This window comes from Pteropus alecto, unplaced genomic scaffold (assembly GCF_000325575.1).
Source record: "Pteropus alecto unplaced genomic scaffold, ASM32557v1 scaffold14, whole genome shotgun sequence".
Classification (NCBI taxonomy): domain Eukaryota; kingdom Metazoa; phylum Chordata; class Mammalia; order Chiroptera; family Pteropodidae; genus Pteropus; species Pteropus alecto.
In genome coordinates this window covers 5,313,054-5,330,372 of record NW_006436810.1, presented here as the reverse complement: position 1 = coordinate 5,330,372, position 17,319 = coordinate 5,313,054, and the positions used below count along the sequence as shown (strand labels likewise).

Below are 17,319 nucleotides of genomic sequence, written 5' to 3'. Positions count from 1 at the left end.
TTCTATAACTTATAGTGAAAGATATTATCTATTTCACTAAAGTCTGACAAAAAATTTGTTATTCAAATAAATACACAGCAATTTTTCAGTGGCAAAGATAAACTAATGACCAAATTGGAAGGAATGGAAAGAACAAGAATAAAAAGGAAGGCTGAGAATGATTAAAAACCTGAATTTTCAAATCTGGCAGAAAAAAAGAGAGACATTGGTACTAAGACTTCTTACGAAGCCACCGATATCAAATCAAACAAAATCTAGCACTGGCAGAACATGGCAGATAAAAGACATTATCAGGAAGATTAAGTAAGCAGGAAGGCCAAGGAAAATTTCTTGGGTTTTGGAATAAGACACCTTGTGAATACTGCATCCCATACAAATTTTTTCATTTCAGAAAGATCATAACTGAATGGATTATAAGCATGAAATAGGTATGCAAGAAGATAGTGTGTCTGTGTATGTGTGTGTGTGCATACATATGTGACACACAAAGGTGGCTAATCATGTGAAGAAGTTCATAATCAATAAACACTAGAAGAAATTTTGGGTCTGTTACTTACCAGTCCAGGCCCTCCTAAAATCTCATATTTCTGAAATTACTGGGCTTTTTATCTGACATCATAAACTAACTGACACACACAGCACTAAGAAAGCAATCTACTTTCACAAAAGTATGTACAAAATTTTCCAAAATCATTATCAGTGACTTATCCTTTCCCTTGTCCCAATAACCATTTAAACAAATTATATTTATGAGTACTGATAAGTATTTTGCCTCTACCTAAGTATACATTCCCTCTCATTTTGCTTAGATGGACCTGAACATAATGAGACTATAGAATGTCTATGGGATATTTAAATTATTTTACAACAGAAAATTGAAACTTCATTCAATAAACAGATTCTAAACTGCCACTATATTTCAAGGACAAGCCATGCTATTTAGGGACTAATAACAAGAAAAAACACTGTGTGCATGTATTATTTCTATGTGCCCAGTACTAAATAATCATAACTTTGCCTACATTTTATGTTACCATTAGTTTTAAAATTAAAAAAATTTTGTTAATTCGTTTGTCACCTTCTCTTTAAGTTACTCTAGACTCCACTTATATTAAGCCCGACAGCAACATAACTAAGCTCTACAACAGCGAAATAATCTTTTTTCATCAACTTACACTACAGTTTTCAGGTGGAACTAGAAGTTGAGTGATCTCGCCACCATGTACACAGAAGATATGTTTCATTTCTCCAGAAAATATGTCCCAAATTATGACCGAAAAATCCACACCTCCAGATATCAGATATCTTTGATCATAACGAGCTGAGACCTGATGAGGATATAGCAAACATGTGACTTTGTTCCGATGACCACGAAGTGTTCTGTGAGGTGGCCAACCTGTGAATGAGGTTTTGGATTTAAAAATGGGAAAATTAAAGTCTTACAAAGTTTCAACAAATAAAAGTAAACATGAATCGTCAAAATTGCTACAAATTTTATCTTAGAAAAGGCTTCTAACTTTACATTCTAGAGCTGCTCTGTCCAATACAGTAGCTACCAGCCACGTGAGACCACTGAGCATTTGAAATGTGGTTAGTCCAGATGCATATGTACTGTAAATGTCAGATACACATGAGATTTCAAAGACTTAGTACAAAAAATAATAATGCTAAATGTTTCAGTGGGATAAAAACAGTTTTGCTATATTGGATTAAATAAGATATAATGTTAAAATTAATTTTACCTGCTTCATTTTTACTTTTTTAATGTGGCTATTAGAAATTACATGTTGTTACGTATATCTATTTCCACTGAACAACACTTTTAAAAGATTATCAGTATTATTGACAATATGTTGATTATTTAGTAAGCCAATAGAGATGATAATAATAAATGGAACTTTTAACATATCAAAGAGATAAAATCGGATACTTCTCTATTCACAGTCATTAATGGCATTTATTCTCAGAATAGGCACTGTTTTATTATCTGCACACTAAATTCTACCAGCTACATAGCATGCTAACAACTATACTGATTCACTGCGTTTGTTAAAAAAAGAGAGTGCCAACATTGTCAGTATCAAGGTTACAGAGTTCTCAAAACACTTTAGAAACTGGTAGGTCTTCAGTATACCTCTTCGGAGCATGTGTTCCCCCTGAAGCAGCTGAACTATGGCTGTCTGCGTGGCAGGCACAATGATGATGCTACCGTCCTCACGGCCACAGACAAGTCGTCCATGTGCTGGTATGTACACACTCGCAGTTACTTTAAGAGGTTCATTACTACTGGGGATCACACTCAGCTGATCGATAATTCCAGCGGGACAAGGATTCAGCTTATCAAATGCCTCTTGCAAACTAACAGAAGTTGTCATTTCCAACCCTGTGGAGGTTTTATTTTGTACAAAAGAAAAATATTTGTGCACATTAAAAAATTAAAAATATTAAAATAAGCATGTTTATGGTTGATTCAGTAATATACCAAAGAATAATAACTATTACCAACCATAATTAGAAGAAGAAAATGACATATGCACATTTTGAATTTGTTATTCAGTGGTTAGTATTTAGGTTGTTAAATTAAAAGAATTAAGAAATGGTTGCACATGATTTACTATTACCCCCTTTTTTATTAAATTTATTGGGGCGACATTGGTTAATAAAATAATACAGGTTTTAAGTGTACGATGAATACATCATCTGTACATTGCTCTGTGTGTTCCCCACCCAAAGTCAAATCTCCTGTCACCATATATTTGATCCCCTTCACCCTTATCTACTTCCCCCTTCCCTCTTTCTCTCTGGTAACCATTTAAACTGTTGTCTGTGTCTATATGTTTTTGTTTGCTTGTTTGTTTGTCTTGTTCATTTGTTGCTTTCAGTTTTATATCCCACATATGAGTAAAATCCTATTGTTCTTAACTTTTTCTGTCCAAATAAGTCAGACAGAAAAAGTTGAGTATTATTACCTTCTTTACCTTCCTGTTTATCGGGTGTGTCTGAAATGTTCCAAATATTCAATCTTCCAGAAGAATCTCCCTGAATTAATAGTTTATGGAAGTATTCTCTGCATCCATAGAAGAACCGAGTAACAGGAGGGCAAATTAACAACTGAAAAAAAAATTGTTCAAATATCTTTAGCTATCTTTTTAATCAAAATAGTTCACCCATTAACATTTTTACAAATAAGGATGTTAAATACTTTGCTTCAATACTAGAGTAAAAAAAAAAAAAGAGTTGATAGCATGAGTATTCAGCAATATTTTAATATAATTCTGTAGTGTTAATGTACATGTCAAGTAATATTCAAATCCATTATATCACAAGCATTCAAAGAAATGAAAATTATATTTATACTCTTTTTACAGAATTAGTATATTTTTTGCTGTTTTATAAAAACTGATTACTTACAATAATGAATTTAATTTACTGTTATTACATAATTAATACAAAGATATATCACTCTCTACAAAAAAGAAAGATCTCCACTTAAAAGGTCAAAAAGGGAAAAATGGCTAATTCTAGACTTTTGCCCGCTCCTGACTGGTCACTAGGAACAGCAGCAAAATTAAACTACCAAGCTCGTGCAACTGGAGGACTTTCATCTTTAAAAAAAAAAATTTTTTTTTAAATGAGTAATAATATAACATTTTGCTTAGTCACATTTACATAGTCAATTTGACCTAGCCTGATCTGTGAGCTATAAACTACTAGGAGCAAAAACCATTCATTAGGGTCTTCTATATATTTTTATTTTTAAAACAAATTATTTTTCTACTTAAGACTTTGTGCCTTCAGTGAGATCACGTACTTGAAAATTTTAAACAGCAGTGGCATCCTAAAATTAAATTTTAGAATATTTTTTCAAAGATACTTGATTATTAAAACATAAAATCTTATCCTGAAAAACAGTAATAAATTGACTTCAGTTTGACAATTATAGTTATCAACCAATCTAATTACTAAGTTTGGTATTAGCTGTTTTCTTAAAAAGCATTGGCCTATGAGAACTGTATATTAAATATAATCAATTATTTTACTGAAAATGTCTAAAAGTTCTAATAGATAAACAACATGCTGGACAAGAAGTTGCTACAGCAGCTGGAATAACCAATAGTTTGTATTTTAACATATGAGTATCTCACACCACATAATAATTTATTTTAATTTAAAATGTATAGGGGAGGTGATATTTAAAGAAACAGTGATATGTATTTGATTTGTTTTGGGTATATTTTTTATAAAGTCAGTATCCCTTAGTTTTACTGGTTGGAGAGTGGTAAAGTAGGAGTTTAAGTTAGGAGAATAAAAGACAGGTTATAGAGGATCTTCATTGTACATACGTGTATAAATCTGTATATGCAAAACATTCATGGTGAAAAACAGTTCCCCTCCCCTCACCATCCCTCCACATAAAGATGGAGCAAAATGTTCAGAATGTTAAAGCTGTGGAAACCCAGAGCACAAGTAAAGGAAACTTTATTCCAAAACCAAAGCTTCTTTCTTACTGCTCAAAGAATACAGAGTTGACAATCCAGTACTCAGTGCTGTTACATTTCAACTTTAAATTGATACTAACCAGGTTTTAAGAAATCATAATAAACTTTGAACTTATACAGAAAAATTTCTTTTATTCTTCATTTCTGAAGTCTAATAATTTAAATCACTACACGATTTTTGGGAGCTACTGCAACGCCTCGTTCAAGTATTGAACTATTATTAGTGAGCATTATTACATGATTAGCTTTGTCCTTATAAAAGGGCATTACATCTGTCACTGTTTATAATAGCATGATCGTGTAAAAAAAGTTTACACTATCAATATGAACTTTATCAAAAAGTCATTTCTACTATGTTATCAACGTTAGATCATTTGTAGTCTGAGAATGATGAATGCGACTTTACAGGCATATATGTTTAAGATACGCATATTTTAAAATTATGCTTACAACTGACTGTGTCAGACTGTTTTACCATGTCTAACGAAGTGCCTTGAATTATATTGAACTTTTCAAATGATTAGCTACCAAAAGATACCAAAAAACATAGTTGTGAAAATTTTTCAGTGTAACTTTCAATTATAAATGATACCCGAAAAATTCTACCTCTTTATCTGTTCGATCCAAGAGGCTATGCTGTACAGGAGGAATTAAATTCTCAACAGCTTTCCCCACATCACTGCGGAATGAATCGCTAGCTGGAAGGCAACTGAAAATAAGAAAAACACATTCAATTAAAATACTGACATTAAATATTTTGTCATGCCATGTGAGGTTTTTTGACACGAACAAAAAATGGATTTTTTATTTATAGTTAATTTAATTTAGCATTAAATTAAATAATGAATGCCATTAAAATATCCTATTTCAAATAAAAATCCATCTAATTTTTCTACTTAGAAGTTAAACTAGATTACATATCTAACAAGAAGTTCTGAGAGTTTTTTTTTACATAAATTAAATATTTACACTACATACATTTTCATACTTTCAAGTTATACTACAAATTTGGAATCTTTTGCTTTTGATTAAAGTCCTAACTTATTATTTATTGAATACCTGGCAGGTAGTTTGTAAATATAACTTTGCCCATTTTCAGTCCAAATGATGACTTTATCTGCTGACACAAAGTCACCTCCGGTCCACGTCTGTCCATTTTCACTGGGACCTGAACACAACAGGGAATAGTCTCCAGCATCGAATACCTATAAGGGACAAGAAATTCACAGTCTAGTCATGTTGGTGCCATTTAAATAAGATATAGCACATTTCAACTATAAAAAAAACTTCTAGAAATACAGTTAACAAACTCAGGCCTTTCACATTCGCTACATCAGGTAAAGACATTTTGTCAGCAAGCCCCAGGGCATGGCCACCCTGGATAGGGAAACAAGCAGGGTCCCAGCGGTGTGGTCAGGCAGCAGACCCTGACAGTGCGGAGGGCCGCTCCGCTGCACTGGGACAGGAATCCTTAACCCTTCTTGTCTAGAAGGGGGCATGCTCTGTCAAAGAAAGGCAAGCAACAGGGAGCCAACCTCTAGAACGCATGGTTATGACTCTGGTTTCATTTCCATGTCTATTAACATTTCTAACAATAAACTTTGACATTGGAATATCTCCTTAACAGAGAAATTACCTTATTTCATCAATGTTCTAAACCACTGTAAATAGGCAGTTAATAGACTCAGTTTTACTATTTAATAATTCTCACATATAAAAGTCCCTATAATTTCATCAGTGACACAGGCTATTGACCTTCTGGGGCCTTACAAAATGCCTTTACAATCATTTCCTGTGACCCTTAGAGTCACTGCATGTATTGCCGTGCAGGTATTGCCACCTTACTTTATAGACAGGCAACTGACACAAAAAAGGGTTACATCTCTTGCTTAAGTTCAAGTGCCCAGTCAGTGACAGTACTAGGAGTAAAACCCTGGTCTTATAACTCCTAGCAGAAATTTTCTGCTTTCAATATCTGATAAAAAATATATTCTATATTGGTAGAAAATTCCCCAGGAGGAATGAGTAATTAATTCAATAGCCCAGAGCTTTTATTTTACTTTTCTTTAAAGAAAAACCAATGAAGTTGCTTGTACAAAGTCTTGAAATTAGAACAAATCCTAGCTAAATTCACCATGATTTGCTATCGTATTTATCAGTATCCAACATTAGCACTACACGAATAGTCCAAGAAAAAAAGTCCAAGAAAAAATATAAAGGGAGATCAGACCTTCCACCTTATTATCTATTAAAACACATTATAAAGCTAAAGAAAATACAGTACCAGTGTATGAATGGACAGATCAATCAAATCCAGAAACAAATTCAAGCAAAACAAAAGAAAAATGAATTATTCGACAAATGGCATCAGGAATTGGGGGTGGGGGATTCACTTGGAATAAAAGTAAAATTGGATTTACATTTCACAATTTATACAAATAATTCCAGATTAAAGATTCAAAGACATATAAGATAAAAATCATGCAAACATAAGGAAAAACTAAAAAAGATTTTAAAAATAAATCTTAGCTTGGGGTGAGCTCTTTAGAACATGTCGCTAACTGTTTTGGAGACCATACAATAAAAGGTGATAATTTAACCATACTAAAATTGAAAACTTCTTTATGGTGATAAATATATGAAGAAGTCATTCTTGGTGGGTTGCCGTACTATCTTAGTGTTGTTTAAGATGCACTTCTCTGATGATTAATGAAGCTGAGCACCTTTCTATACATTTATTGGCCACCCGGCTTTCCTCTTCTATGAAATGTTTTTGCTCATTTTCCTATTGAATTGTCTGCATTTTTTCATCTTGATTTTTTCATCTTGATTTATAGTTGTTGTTTTTTTCATATAAATAATAGATGAGTCCGTCACCATACGTGTATATTCTAACTATCTTCTCTCACTCTGTGGACTGCCTTATCACTCTCATGTATGCATTTAAGAAAATGCTCTTCTCACATGATTATAAAATGCTTACAATGAACACAAAAGAAACTGGTATTAGGTACTGCCTCTGGAGAGGGCAAGGGAAGTATCAGGGGAAAAAAGTTTATACATTTCACTGTATCCTCTTGCTCTCTGTTTTTTGTTACTATTTGCATGGGTTTTGAATTTTAAGATGAAGGACCCATATCGCTTACTCTAAGCAGCTGCTAGCTCTTCCTGTCTAATCTCATTCCAAAATAGTAGCAGTGGGTGTGCGTTGGTGGTATAGTGAAGAGCAGAGCTGCCTTCCAAAACAGGATCCAAGACATGGATAAGGATAAGGTACTGCTGCCCTCGTCAGTCCTTTTACTACATAACCCATCCCCTTTGAGGCAGTAAATAACTATCAAATGGTAGTGATGAGAGCAGCTGCTGCAGTCAGACTACCTGAGTTGTAATCCAGCAACTCCACAACCACCTGTATAATCTTAGTCAAGCTATTTATCCTCCCTATGCCTCAGCTGCCTTGTCTGCAAAATGGGGAAAGTAACAATTCCTACTACAGACAGCCTCACAAATTGCCTCACTGACGCCGACTCCTGGTATCCACATCCTTGTATAATCCTCTTCCGAGTGTAGACTGGCTTTTGAGACTGTTCCTAGACAACTGATTGTGACAGAAGTGATAAGAACTCAGTTCCAAGCTTAGGTGGGTCTTGGCTACACCTTCTCTTGCTTGCTCACTCTGAAGGAAGACAGAGACCATGCTGTAAGCTGCCCTACAGAGAGGCCCAACTGGAGAGGAACTAGAGGCTCCAGCCAACAGGCAGGAGGACCTCAGGACTGCTAAGCACCAAGTAAGTAAACTTGGAAGTGAGGTGAGCCTTAAAATGAGATCGTAGTCCCAGCTGACACCATAATTGCAGCCTGTGAAAAAACCTGAGCCGGGTACCTAGCTAAGCGATGCCTGATTCCTGACTCACAGATGGGCGGCAGTACATTTGTGTTGTGAAGTAATTTGCTAGGCGGGATTAGATAACTAATATGCCTCCTCTCTGAGTAGTAGGGATTACAAAAAATAATACATGGAAACCTCTAAAAAATATGCTAGGCACAAATAGTCAAAACATGCGGGCTCTTTTGCTATTATAAAAATATTACCATCTGGCAATGTGGAGGTGATATACTCCTTCCATCATCAGATCTGCAGTGATGAATGAGGGCCTGCCTGACTCTAAGAGGTCAGAAGAGAATGGCAGTTGGGAATAACAGGAACCTACTAAGACATGTTAACCTGCAGAAAACTCACTACCACTGATTATGTCATACTGACAAGATAATGACTAAAACAGTAGCAAATGGCGGGAATTAAGATCAACAAAGTAATCATTACCTAAATCATTCTGTAAACAAACAAACAAAACAGACAAATATATATGGCCAAATCACAACACCTCAAAATATGATATCAAAATCACATAGGAATTCGAAATGGTTAAAATATTCTTGCACCAACATCTCAAAGGGTAAAAATACAATTTCTTACTTATGTAAATTATCTTACCCTCCAATATTTAGAGCACACAACCAAAAGCGACCTCTGTGTGAATGCACAAAAAGAGATGCTTTGGCAATTCTGACAATAAATTGGTTTGGATTCCTCCTCAAATATTGGCTCAGTATCCTGAAAAGAGAAAAATTTGTAAAATTAGGAATGGTTTCGTTGTCAATTAAAATTATCAGATGATGATAAAGAAAACAAAATAAAATAAAGGCATGTTATGATATGTTCATCATTTTAGCCCCTCATGTGAGAACCAAGGCAGGAAAAAACAGCAAATATATACTATAAAAACATCTGGGCAAGACATATTTGCTTCAAAGCTACTCAAGATTAAAATACTAACAGGAATCAATATCATCATTCCGACAATAACCAATGATAAAAGTTTGAGTCGATCCTAATTTTTGTAGCTATATATATATGCTTTTAAAGTTTAAAAAAAAAAAGCTAATCAATTCCTCTAGTTTCTCCAATTCAGTGTTTAAAAATTCCCTAGCTGAAGAGACTAGCATCAATATTGTCGGAAAATCGATCTGCCTTTATCATTAAAAAATAACAAGGAATTCAAGTCCAAAGAACAGTGAGAGAGGCCTAAATTGGCTTTATATACTTTTTGTGATGGTTTATTTTTTTCCCTCAAGAAAACTACCTCCTAACTTTTAACTTAGAAGCAGTTGAGGAAAATCCCACCTCTTCTATATGTTCCTCTATTTCTTATCCTGTGCAATATGTTTCCCTGTTTCTGTCCTTGATAAAGCAGATGTCTCCTATCAAGTGAAAAAATTAACTCACTTACTGAGACAGCATTCTAGAAGATCTGTACTACATCAATAAGACTATCAAAAAAGAATAGCTTTTTCCTTCCCCTTTAAAAAAAAGAGAAGGTGCATATTGTTGCTAAAATTTAGGACTCCATAAGAAGAAAAACAAAGCGATCATTTCCAGTCTCCTTTGTCTCACCTGCATGCCACTTATTTCAGAGGTGACAATCCACACCTTCAAGATGCCTGTCACAGAGAGTGCTACCACCGTGTCCTCTGAGCCAAGAAGGAACAAGAAGCCAAGGTTACAAATAGAATACACTTTATTTCTAAGCAGTAACATGGTTATAATAGTAACACGGGACATGACTTACTGTAATGAAATTAAATAATAGCATGTTTTACAATCGTCATAAAACATAATTCTGAATTTCATGAAATAACAGAAACCATATTTTAAAACATAATAGATAACGAAAAATTTGAACAAAAAACTTTTCCAACAAGGCAAAAATTTGTTTCTAACTTCTTGAATTATTTTTTTTATTTCTAATCCATAAATTTTTAATAATTTCAAATGTTCTTGATCACTATATTAAAGAACTTTTATTCTTCAAAATTTATAACTTTTAATTATTTATCATGAATAAGCACATTCACTTTACTTCTTCAAAGCACTTTTTTTTTACCTACCTTGCCTGCCTTCTAGACATTTTATTGTACATTACACCCTCCATAGATTGTGATCAAGTGAACAAAACATAATATAAAACCTAAATTCATAAGCTTTAGGTAAGGGAGCAGTCAAACTTACCAGGAACTTTCATTAAACTTAACTATGTATAATCCCCTTCCTTTTCTTATCTCCATATAAAATGGCAATGCTTCCTATGCCTCAACAAGTGACAAACCAGGCCCACGAAATACACAGGTGAAACTACGGTTCCTCCCACCATACCTTCACGGGGCTAAGATATTCTTCCCCACTTCAGAAAATCACCCCGCACTCTAAGACTGCAAAAGCTAGTGATCTGGAATGGAGATAATTATCACTGCAAATCTTAATTCAATCAAAGGTTCCTTTATGAAGGTAGAGACGGGCCATAAATTATTAGTTCCTTCTTAAATTAAAAAAAAAAAGTAACCAAATATATTAATACATAATGCATTATGGAACTCTACAGTAAACTAACTATTAAGTCATGGTGCTGAATGCCTAAAGGGCACCACACACTGACCTTGTGTCCGGTGGGACCGAATAATACTCATGGAGCTAATCCAGTCTGGAGATATCTTTGATACTAAGGAGTATAACACTTCAAGGCTGGTGGCATCCACAACAAGGATTTCTGGATAATGACCATGGCATAAAAGCCTTCCTTCTCTCTGATTTCCAACAGAGAACTGGTAGAACTAAAAGGAAAAAGATTTTAATGTGCTTCTTTACTTTAGATACTGATTCACATGCATTCACCAAGATTCTTATAATGCTCAATTTCTTCAGTAATATTTCCAGATATATACTAGATGATACATATTATATGTCTCTGTATACGCATACACACACATCAGGTTACATTAATATTTTAAAATATCTAACAAAAATTATTCTTTCTCTAACATCTTATCCTTCTCCCCCTTTGAACTACTTTGGAGAATTCATGATAATTTTTTTTCATCCTGCAGCATCAAACACAGAACTGTTGAATGATTTAATGAAACACTTGAATAAAATCAGCTTCACAAATCAAAGTAAAAGGGAAGCTCGGGTGGGTCACAAAAATAATATGAATTTTAGATGATGAGACCAGGTGGGTATAGGATTATAATTACTAGTTATAATCAAGTAAAATTTAGAACAATTGCTGTTCAAACATATTATAATCAGAAGTAAATTTTGATTAAGTGCATTATTTCAGACCATAGTATGAGACAATTGTATTAACCACTCCCACAGTCACATTTATACATTGTATAAGAAAAATAAGGGAAGAACCAATACAATCACAATCTACAGGTTACTCATGCCAAGAATAATTCAAAAGAATAAGACGGGTTTCCATCAATCAAAGAGCAGAGGAAGAGTAGCTATCAAAACAAGACCAAAAACTCATCAAAGGACCTGTCTTCCCTTAGCCTCAAAAATAGTGACTCTCTTAGTAGAATGATTCTCCTAGAGGATTTCTAAAAGGTGAAGACATCTAAAACCCAGACTACTACTTCCCAAAGATTGGACCTTATATGAATCACATGAGGGCCAGCTAGATATAGCATGTAACCACTCCACAACTGGGGAAATAACTAAGAAACCCAAGTCCAATCTGCTCCCACACTCATTAGCCCTGTACTCAGAGCTCAACGTTGTATGTGAAGGAATACAATTTCTCTCAACTTCAGAGTACCTTGTATAAGAAGGATTATAACATAAACATTGATCAAGGAGCATATTAAGTGCAAGGCAGCATTACTAAAACTGGAAGAGAGGGTCTAATAAAATGCAGACTACCACAGGGGGCGCTCTAGACCTCTGAAGTTTGATTTAAAAAAACATGACACACAACCTAGACGTCCCAGGGCCCACCAGGCACTCACTGTGACCACTGGTAACCATGACCCATATAAGGGGAGGATGTGTCAGGGAGGAAAGCATGGGTAGAGAAGCAAACTTTGCCCGTGTTCATCCAACACCAGCCAGGAGAGGCAGGGGCACTGCAGCCACCAGAGGAGAGCTGCCTCCTGAGGGCAGGGTATTCTAGCAGCCTACCTGACCAAAAGCCCCCCACCCTTTGCTTTCCGGTTACACTCCCAAACAATGCTTTGAACACTAACATTTGGCTTCCTAGACACTAATACTGGCAAAGAAAAGTATCTGAAATGGAGAAACAAGTTTTCCAAATATTAAAAAGAGATGCCCCCACAGGACAATTTAATACGGTGGCATTTCCTTGTGATTTCAGTAAGTACCAGTGTCACCAAGGTTTATCATTTCTTAGTATAAAAAAACAACTTGCTTCTGGACCTGAGAGGGTGAGGATCACACAGGAAACAATTGTCACACACTAATAAATCTGCCAAAAGGCATCTTCTGCTTAGAGATGGCTGCCAATTTAAACCCAGAAGGATCTGATAAACAGCAGACATTGGAAATATGCTGAATATTTTTTCCTAAAATGTAAACCAAAAGATTTTAAATCATAAAATTATGCAACAGTCAAAATATCCAATGAGTTCAAGACATTTATATATAATTTTTCAATTAAATTATCCACAAAGTCAATAACTGTACATCATTTTTTTACTCTCTCCATAAACCTTGATAATTCTTCATATGATGAAAAAAATATATGCCCTTTAAATAAAAAGCATACATTCTAAAATACTGAACGTCAACTCTAACTGAAAAATAAAAACGTTTTTAAACATAAAAATAAAATAAAACACACACACGCATAAAGCATACACCCTAATAGCATTAAAAAGCAATTTTTCAAAAGCCTTTGCCAGGGCAAGGAATCATCACAAAGACCTTTATCATGCTATTCACCACCTCCCCCAAAACATTTTTCCACTGCTTTGCTAATTTGTGTTGGCAGAGGTTTTTTCCCCTGTATCAAAGGATTGCATTTGTTTGTTTTAAAGGAAGGTAGAATGACATAATAGAAAGAGCACAGTCCCTAGAGTCAGTTAAACCTGATTTGAGATCCTGGCACCAGGAATGACTCACTGCGAGATTGAGGCAAAGTCATTTAATCATTCCAGGTCTCAGCTTCCTTGTATGTAAAATGCTATACTCCTATTTAATTCTTAGAGCTGTGGGAAGGACTAAATGAACCAACATACAAGAAATGCCTATACAATACTTACTCAATAAATGTGAGTTCTCTTCTCTTCTCCCTCTTTCCCCATTGAGAACAAAAATCATGTTTTCTATACGCTTGTAATATTCCCAACACTCAACACAGTAAATGATTAGTAAATTGAAGCACAAAGAACCTGACAAGTGTGAAAGTATAAAATGGAATACTAGGAACGCAAGTCAGGAACTATAAATTCCCATGTAAATCCCTGTGTAAGCCAGGCATACAAAACAATTATTTCTTCTACAGAGTTGGAAAGTCAGATGGATGTACCCAAGGACCAACTACACAAGCAATAAAAAGGATATGATCTGTAGAGTGGGTCGATTGGTGTCAGTCATGAGTGGAACCATAAAGGCTTGAGAAAGAGAGAATTCCATTATTTTGGAGGTAGAGGACTTACCTAACCCAGCCAGTAAAGAGGCTCTCCCCTGGGTGACCAGGACAGCCAGAAAGAGCAGAAATAGCAGTAGCAATCGGCTTCCCTTAAGTCTTTCTTCTCTACTTTATTACACTCCTCCACCATATCATCTTTGAGGAAGACTTTTACCACTCTAATTCCAGTCTTGTCATCTCCACCCATTTTTTTCACATAAAAATATAGCTCAATGTTTAAAAAACATTTTAAAATTGTATATCTATAAAAATTGTGCTGGCTTGGACAGTTATAGAAATACTCACCTGTATGCCAGTATGTGTGCAGGCTAATTTTGTAAATTCAATACATCTGCCATCACTCACATCCCAGAGGCACATTTCTCTATAAAACAAAATAACAGCTAACTTTAAATCAGATTTCTTAAAGCACTGTTCAACTCTGTCACAGCGGTTTAAAAGTAATATTCCATTAAAACTGTGTTTTTTTTTTTTTAAGTAGTATATAGTCATTTTTGCTGTTCATCAAAAATTCTGGTCCTCCCCACTCACTATCCCAACGTCCTCTGTGACCTGCCCACCCCCACCTAGATCAGTTCCTTCTGAGCATCTCCTGGCTCCCCTTTGGCTGGTGCAGTCTTGTGAGCAGTTCTGACCAGCACTGATGCGAGGCCCTCCAGAACTGTCTTCCTCCTCTGCCTCTGTGCCAGATACTGGCTACTTCAGACAGTGGCTGCTCTCTTACCTTTAACCTCAGAGTTAGGAGAATAACAAAGCAGAACAGAGCCCCAAGTGATAGATATATGAGGGATGAGTGACAAAGACAAGAAATAAACTTTTAATTTAAATCACTGAGATTTTTCCACTGGTTATGAACATAACTAGAAAATTTAGCACTGCAAAAATAAATAAATAAAGTTAAAGTTAACTGAATTCTAAACTTTTTCAAATTAAATATAATGTTCTAGTTTTTGATTCTGTATTTATTGCAGAAATTGTACTGAGCACATACAAACAAAAAAGCTTTTACTCCAAACTAAGATGCAATATTCAAAATCAGAAAGGTCAATATGCCCTGTCTTTTAAAGAAAAAAACTTAAGATTTATTTAACAGAAAACAACATTAGCAAAATGCAGTGACCCTGATATTAGGGTTTTCTTTGAAATGCCTTTTCCTGTATCTCACATGCTATGAAACAACTTTTCAAAAAATGCTCAATCTATTTAGATTCTGTATTCTAATGTGACTTATCCTTTAATTGACGAAAGGGTACTATATTTTTTCCTGACACTGCCTCTTCTTGTTCCAGTTATATAAAGTTCTTTTCTAATTCAAAAAATAAAAGGAGGGTGGAGGGGACAACCTCTTAAATAATTCTCTTCCATTTTCCCAACTCTCTTATCACGCGAACAGACAATTTTCTAAGCACCAAAAAAGTTTTAAAACTTTCTCACACTCTAGATCCTACAACTACTGTCCAATGACCTATCTCTCCAAAATCAAGCTGTATTCTGAGGCTCGGGAATATATGTAGTTACACTAGTGTATTAACATCCATCAATATAACTGTACAAACTTTTACATGGCTTTATCTTCCAAATTTATGCTAGCCTAGCATCAACAGGTTTTTTAAAACTCTCAAAATTGTCTGCCAACTCAACAATGCCATGGGGATTAATTAAGCTTTAACTTTTATGGTATTCTGAGTTTCTCAAAAGCAAGGCAAAGATATAGTCATAAATTACAATCAAAGTAAAGTATTATAAAAATCATTACTAAAGATAAAATTCACATTTTTAAAACCATATCTCAAATATCTTTAAGCTTAGACAATTGAAGCATTTAATGAAGAGATATTCCAAAAGAAAGAAATCTCTACTTATTAATATACTGGTACTATTTGCAATAAATGCAAAAAAGTGAAAAAGAAAATACTTACCCACTTTCAGATGCACTCACTATATATTGTTTGTCACTAGAAGCACAAGCTTTAGATAAACAGGTGATTGAAGCTGTATGACCAAATAACAGTGCTCGAGGATTAACCTAGACACAAATAAGTACCAACTTTTAAAAACCAATATTTTTTAGGACTCCTGTTAAATACTCAATATAAATTTACAGATATGGATTTGAGAAGAATTGCTCAGAACATCGAAAAGTAAGAGCAATGAAACACTAGTTAGCGCTCACTATCACCCTACCAAGTAGTTTAAGGTCAAAATTGGAACTCTGAGCGGTGACATTACTTGTCCAATATCATAGAGTGATGAAGCCAAGATTCAAATGAGGGCAGTCTTAAGCACTAAGCTACAGTATACTGAGAACTCAGGTTAAGAATGTGAATTAGTACATAGAATAATTTAACCTCACTTATTTTTTCAATAATAACTTCATCGACCCAAAAGCACAGAGTCTCCAGACTACCATCTCTAAATATAAGTAAGAGGACGGGTATACTCCCAAATGCTGATACCAATGTTAAACTATCAGGAATGAAGAATAATCTTCACGACTAATGATTCAGTGACACAGTGCCTTACAGAAATGACAGCCCCAAGTCACACAGCTACACAGAATACCCACTATTCTAAAGCAGCCTAGAAATCAGCTCCCAAATTTATCTACTTTGTACCAAATGGCATGTTATTACTTCAGGTTACCTGATGGCCTTAGGTTATTTCAAGGCGTATTTCTTAATTAAATCTTTTTTGATATGACTGCTTTTTATTTCAATGAGAACAAGGAATCTCACCCACCCCTGCTCCCTTAAATATTTAATATATACAAATAATACTTACATGTATAAGATATAAAGAACGCATTAAATAGCCACATACTCAATACCCAGTTTAAAAAAAAAAAACAACAATATGACTAATACCTTTAAAGCTCCTTTGTACCTTCATGGCATCTTTTTGCAAGTTTATTAGGAATTTTATCCTAATTTTACCCAAATTTATTAGGAAAACTAGATTGTTCAAAATCAAATATTGCATGGGAAAGGTATTGAGATTGTTCTCTAGTTCTGGTATGTGACAACTGAAGAGATTTTCCAACTCAAATATCTTAGTCATCTTTTACAACTATAATCAGAGACAAATTCAATCATTGTTTACGGTTAGAATAGGCCTAGAAAGTTTTCCCACACTTCCAGTCCCACCTCTTAAAAAGTCAACCTTCCTGCCACTACGTTCCACGCCAGCTACCACTCACTCTCTGTTCCCCTTCACAGAAGCACTCCCAGGGAGAGCTGTCAGAGAGGGAAGGCTAAAAATATGGAAAAAGAGGAAAGAATAAACCCTGCGATGTTATACTGGAATTGGAGGTA

General features: G+C 34.7%; 1 protein-coding gene across 3 annotated transcripts in view; it reads right to left on the bottom strand.

Annotated features, from left to right (window-relative positions):
• The window catches only part of WDR7 (WD repeat domain 7), a 281,883-nt gene that overhangs the window by 243,130 nt on the left and 21,434 nt on the right, over nt 1–17,319 (bottom strand). For 2 of the 3 annotated variants that reach the window (XM_006913696.3, XM_015590832.2), the window contains exons 4-13: nt 15,928–16,034; nt 14,294–14,372; nt 10,994–11,168; nt 9,955–10,031; nt 8,995–9,114; nt 5,559–5,704; nt 5,106–5,208; nt 2,970–3,111; nt 2,135–2,383; nt 1,176–1,396 (exon numbers count right to left, since the gene is read on the bottom strand). In XM_006913696.3, coding sequence (XP_006913758.1) covers nt 1,176–1,396; nt 2,135–2,383; nt 2,970–3,111; nt 5,106–5,208; nt 5,559–5,704; nt 8,995–9,114; nt 9,955–10,031; nt 10,994–11,168; nt 14,294–14,372; nt 15,928–16,034 — 1,419 coding nt within the window. The remainder of the gene's footprint in view (nt 1–1,175; nt 1,397–2,134; nt 2,384–2,969; nt 3,112–5,105; nt 5,209–5,558; nt 5,705–8,994; nt 9,115–9,954; nt 10,032–10,993; nt 11,169–14,293; nt 14,373–15,927; nt 16,035–17,319) is intronic. The other variant, XM_015590833.2, reaches the window with a different exon arrangement.